At 42.7% G+C, this 5,252-nt stretch overlaps 1 protein-coding gene across 1 annotated transcript in view; it reads right to left on the bottom strand.

The window, feature by feature from the left end:
* LOC101861143 (N-sulphoglucosamine sulphohydrolase) overlaps positions 1-5,166 on the bottom strand; it is a 15,052-nt gene extending 9,886 nt beyond the window's left edge. The window contains exons 1-4 of the mRNA XM_035971283.1: positions 5,031-5,166; positions 3,136-3,318; positions 2,106-2,234; positions 636-830 (exon numbers count right to left, since the gene is read on the bottom strand). Coding sequence (XP_035827176.1) covers positions 636-830; positions 2,106-2,234; positions 3,136-3,241 — 430 coding nt within the window. The 5' untranslated portion in view covers positions 3,242-3,318; positions 5,031-5,166. The remainder of the gene's footprint in view (positions 1-635; positions 831-2,105; positions 2,235-3,135; positions 3,319-5,030) is intronic.
* Positions 5,167-5,252: the final 86 nt, after the last annotated feature.

Below are 5,252 nucleotides of genomic sequence, written 5' to 3' on the forward strand. Positions count from 1 at the left end.
TGACATTGTTGCTGTTGCGGTGTGTGTAGGTGTGGTAGCCTATCCGTTCGAAATGTTTAGAGCCCCGAAGAGCGTGCTCTTCGCCAGAGCCACCGCCTTTCTTGGGTAGCGGGTGAGGCAGTTCAACCTCCCTGAATCCTCCCCAAAGAAATGCCACCGCCGGACCTCCGTGGCGGGGCATCTCTGCAGCCAGTGCTCAAAATCGTGGAGCTCCTCGCTACACAATAGACGGATTGGGTCCGATGTTTTGTCTATTCTATTTTTGTAGGCCAGCAGCCCAGAGAAGTGACAGGTCCTGATTTTTGACAGTAGTGCCTGGTCGCTGCGGGACTTAATTTGAGCCTCCCGTTTTAAGGAAATTGTCCTGTATATTTCCTTCTGCCGCGTGTGGGATATCGGAGGGTCTTTCGTGATCAATTTTATCTGGGCGCACGCACTTTCATATGCAATTTGGCGGCCTGGGCCCGGCAGCGCTGTTGCCAGTTTGGCATTACTGCCAGCAAGATCGTTGCCGAGAATCTCTCAGTGACCAGGGATCCTCTGAATAGTGGGTCGAGGTGTTGTATTATTTATACATAGCCGTATTTGGTCGAGGGATGGTGATGTTCCCACTAGTGCCATGCATAGTGACTAACTGTCAGTGAAGACAACGACAGAGTTGGATGCATCACACTGTTTGTCGATCCAGTCAATGGCCATTTCCAAGGCTCTCCTCTCTTCCTCAAAAGAGCAGGTGAATATGGCGCCTTTCTCCCTCAGTGTCTCAACAACGGTCGGGCTGGACGAGTCCCCCGTTGTGATGACGACCCCAGCGAGACAATCCGCTGTTCCTGCACTCACCAAGCCGTCAGTATAGATAATTTACTGTGATCCAAGCTCTCGTGCTCGACGAAGAGCAGCGCTTCGGATCTTCATACTGGAGTCGCTCCTTCCGCTTATGCCGTGCAGGTGAGGAAAAACGATGTCGGGGTTGATTCCCCGGCCCCGCGGCCTTATTTCGAAATAAGTAATGGGCCTTTTCTCGCAGTTGAACAGATGAGAGTTCATTTTGCTGGCATCTTCGGCCCTTGTTCAGAAATTTCTGCGTCCCTTTAAACGTCTGTGATCTTGTTCCGTTGCCGCAATTCATCGGGGGTTCATTCGCAGAGCATTCTCTCTTGATCGGAGGTGAACTCAATGCTTGGGACCCCTGTTTCAGCTCGAAGTGGCTCGATCGGTGAGAACTGGGCTTGGGTGGTGGTCAGTTGTAGACATCTGTTTTGAACTACCTCCAGAATATTTATCAGAATTTTGCTCAGCCAAGGTTGATAACTGCTGCTCGAAAAGTTGAGGACACTTTGTAAATGGGTGAGGTAGACCTTGCCTTTGTCGTCTTTCCTCCATCCCCATTTGAGTGTGCGACAGCGGCGAGTATCGTCATATTCTATATGGCCTTAGCTATAACTGTCTCAACCTGTTTGCTGAACGGGAGCCTGCGGCCGAGTGTGACTCCCAGGAGTCTTGCATAGGGCCGATACTTAATTGTTGAATTATTGATAGTGATGTTTGGCTTCCATTCCGAGACAGATGCTGCGTGCGTGAAGAATGTAGTCTCGCTCTTTGAGCCGTTCAGCATGAGTTTCCATCGCCCACTCTAGTCAGCAACGGTTGTTGTTGTTGTTGTTGTTGTTGTTGTTGTTGTTGTTGTTGTTGTTGTTGTTGTTGTTGTAGTTGTTGTTGTTGTTTTTGTTTTTGCTGTTGTGGTGGTGGTGGTGGTGGTGATGTGGTGAAAATGATGATAATGGTGTGGCAGTGGTTGGTAGGGAATGTGGTAATGTTGGCGGTGGTGGTGGTGATGGTGGCGGTAGGCAGTGATAGTGGTGAGGGCAGGGGGGTGATAATGGTGGTGGTGATTGGAGGGTGGTAATGGTGACACTTGTGTAGCCGCGTGTTATGATAGACAGACAGACAGACAGACAGACAGACAGACAGACAGACAGACAGACAGACAGACAGACAGACAGACAGACAGACAGACAGACAGACAGACACGTGTACCGACAAGGAAAACAGCCGCTAACACGTGTATAGCCGTATATAAAGCCTTTATAGACAAACGTACCGACTAGGAGAGCAACTACTGACACTGGTATAGCCGTGTGTAAAGGTAAGACTCCTGGCTGCCAGTTTGTCCAGGTTGGGTGTCTGACACACCGTGTTGTTGTAGGCCGACTGGAGGAAGCCAGCGTCATCTCCTGGGAAAGGCAGGGGGTAGGGGAGAGAGTTGTGGGGAGGGGTGGGGAGTTACAGAAAATAGAGTTTGTATTTGAATAAAGACAAGCACATCGATACAATAATAGTCGACACCCTGCCACAGGACACAGTACAGAAATTTAAAATGGAGTAGATAACTGCAAGAAATCATTCACGCTAGAACTGTGGTGAAATGGTGTAGGTTTAACGCCCCTATCAACAATATTAGGTTATTCAAGAGGCGGGACCTCCGATTTCAACGTCCATCACCAAATGGGATATTAGTGTAAAGTATCTTTCCGAAGAAAACAACGTCTGACAGAGATACAGAACTCTGGTTTGAACATCACTACTTCTTTCTCCTACACTTTGCATAAAGATTTTACTCAAACTCAGTTCACGCATAATGACATTGTGTTGAAAGTTTTATTTTTTTAAGGGTTGCCAAGGAGAAATGACACATCATTTGCCGACGCCACACTGTGTATACCCACGGAAGGCCGAGATCTGTCGAACAAACAACTCCGTCGAAAAATAAAGCCTTAATATTCTGGTCTATTTTGTAATTGTTTGGATCGTTTCACTTCTAACGAAGACTAACAGAAAAAAAAATCTATTTATGTATATATTTGTACACATATGAAATGTCTATTGTTTTGGGGGTTTTTTTATCCATAAATGTATATTGTTACCCAAACACATAAACACTCATACTCATACATACACATACACATACACATACACATACATTTACACATACACATACACATACACGTACACACACGCACGCGCAGACACACGCACGCACACACACACATTCACTCACACACACACACAAACACACACTCACTCACTCACACACACAAAATATATATAAAAATATAAACTCAGAAAACCACCTACCTATAAAGACCAGCACATTTTTCTTGCCTTCCACAGACTTAGCAGTGACCAAAAGAGTGACGAGAATGCAGACAATTAGACGCATCACGCGAGACAAGGTCCCCATGACTCCACCACACAATGATGAACACAGAGATCTCAGGATGGTTTGGTGCGATTCGGGTGAGAACTTGAGTAGTAAGACTGTGTGGTTGGGTTGATAAATCAAAAATGAATTTTAAAAAGATATCACTTTTTAAAAATAATCTTGAAAAAAATGAATGCATCGAAATAAATGAATCAATAAATGAATGGATCATCAAATCAATTGATTGAATAAATGGAAAATTTTAGCCCCAGAGGAAACCTATTTACAATAACATACATGAATAAATTAATTATTAAAGAAGAAGAAGAAGAAGAAGAAGAAGAAGAAGAAGAAGAAGAAGAAGAAGAAGAAGAAGAAGAAGAAGAAGAAGAAGAAGAAGAAGAAGAAGAAGAAGAAGAAGAAGAAGAAGAAGAAGAAGAAGAAGAAGAAGAAGAAGAAGAAGAAGAAGAAGAAGAAGAAGAAGAAGAAGAAGAAGAAGAAGAAGAAGAAGAAGAAGAAGAAAAAGAAAAAGAAGAAGAAGAAGAAGAAAAAGAAGAAGAAAAAGAATGATCATGATGATGATAATGATAATAATGACAATAATAATAATAACAATAACAACAACAACAATAATAATAATAATAATAACAATAATAACAATAATAATAATAATAACAATAATAATAACAATAACAATAATAATAATAATTATTATTATTATTATTATTATTATTATTATTATTATTATTATAACAATAATAATAATAACAACAACAACAACAACAACAACTGCAACAACTACAACAACAACAATAGGGTGGCGTGTCCTAGTCTATTACGACTGTATCTCCGTCTGTCTGCTGGGAGGTTGTATTCGATTCAGACTCGACCGGATCTGATTTTGGTCCGAGTCCCTTTGTCAGGTGGACATTTTATGATCTTCTTCATATAAGAATGCAAGTGAGTGAATACAGTAGTCTAAACTGTCCAAGACGTCCACCTATGGTTGACGAGAAAAAGTGGTCAATTTTGACAGGCGGTCCTCTTCTTGTACAATGTCATTATTATATATTTTAAAACACAAGGGGGGGGGGTGTGAGTTGGCCGTTTGTACTGGTTATTATTATCAGGGAGCTCGTTAAAACAAGTTCGACCTATATGAAGATATTTATTGCAACACCAAAAAGAAACAGAAAGAAAATAATTTTATTTTCAAAATTCATTGGGTAACATTAAAAGTTTAATCACGAAGAAAATGGAGAAATTGTTTTGGTTTAACGCCCCCTATCAACACTGTTGGCTTATTGAAGAGGCGGGACCTTCGACTTTAGCGTCCATCTCTGAAAGGACCGAGCCAAGTGGGAAATTCGTGTAAAGTGTTTTTCCCAAGGACACAATGGCGGACCGAGCTGAGACTCGAACACTCGAACCCACAATCTCATGATTACGAGTCCAGTAGCCTAACCACTTGGCCACCGACGCCACTAAGCACGAAGAGGACACAGGGTCCGATCAGCAGCAGACCAAAGGAAATGATGTGCCTTACTGTTCGAACCATCATACACAAATCAGAAACTCAAATTTGCATATTTCATAGTATGCAGATTCTTCAGATGAAAAAAAAACTTAAATTGGAAATCCTGTGAGAATAAAGAAGTTACACTGCACAACAGCGCGTCTTTCAGCGTTGCCGAACGACCAGGCTGAACGTCCTTAAAGAGTTAATCAGTTTTTGATCTTTTCACTTTATAAAAGCAGCCCGCTTCCTAAATTATGAACACCGTGTCGTTGGGAGAGAAAATCACATGTACAGTGATGCTATACTCACGTGATGGGTTATCTGTCCGCTCGTGTGTCTGTGCGTATGTGTGTACCGTGAGAAAACTCACTGGCTACTGAAGATGTTCCCTCGAGCATCTGTGTATATTGTGTGGGTGTATGTGTGTGTGTGAATGTGTGTGTGTGTGTGTGTGTGTGTGTGTGTGTGTGTGTGTGTGTGTGTGTGTACTTGGACCTTCTTCTGAACTTATCAACAGTCTCTTGTCTCATC

Source organism: Aplysia californica, unplaced genomic scaffold (assembly GCF_000002075.1).
Source record: "Aplysia californica isolate F4 #8 unplaced genomic scaffold, AplCal3.0 scaffold00411, whole genome shotgun sequence".
Classification (NCBI taxonomy): domain Eukaryota; kingdom Metazoa; phylum Mollusca; class Gastropoda; order Aplysiida; family Aplysiidae; genus Aplysia; species Aplysia californica.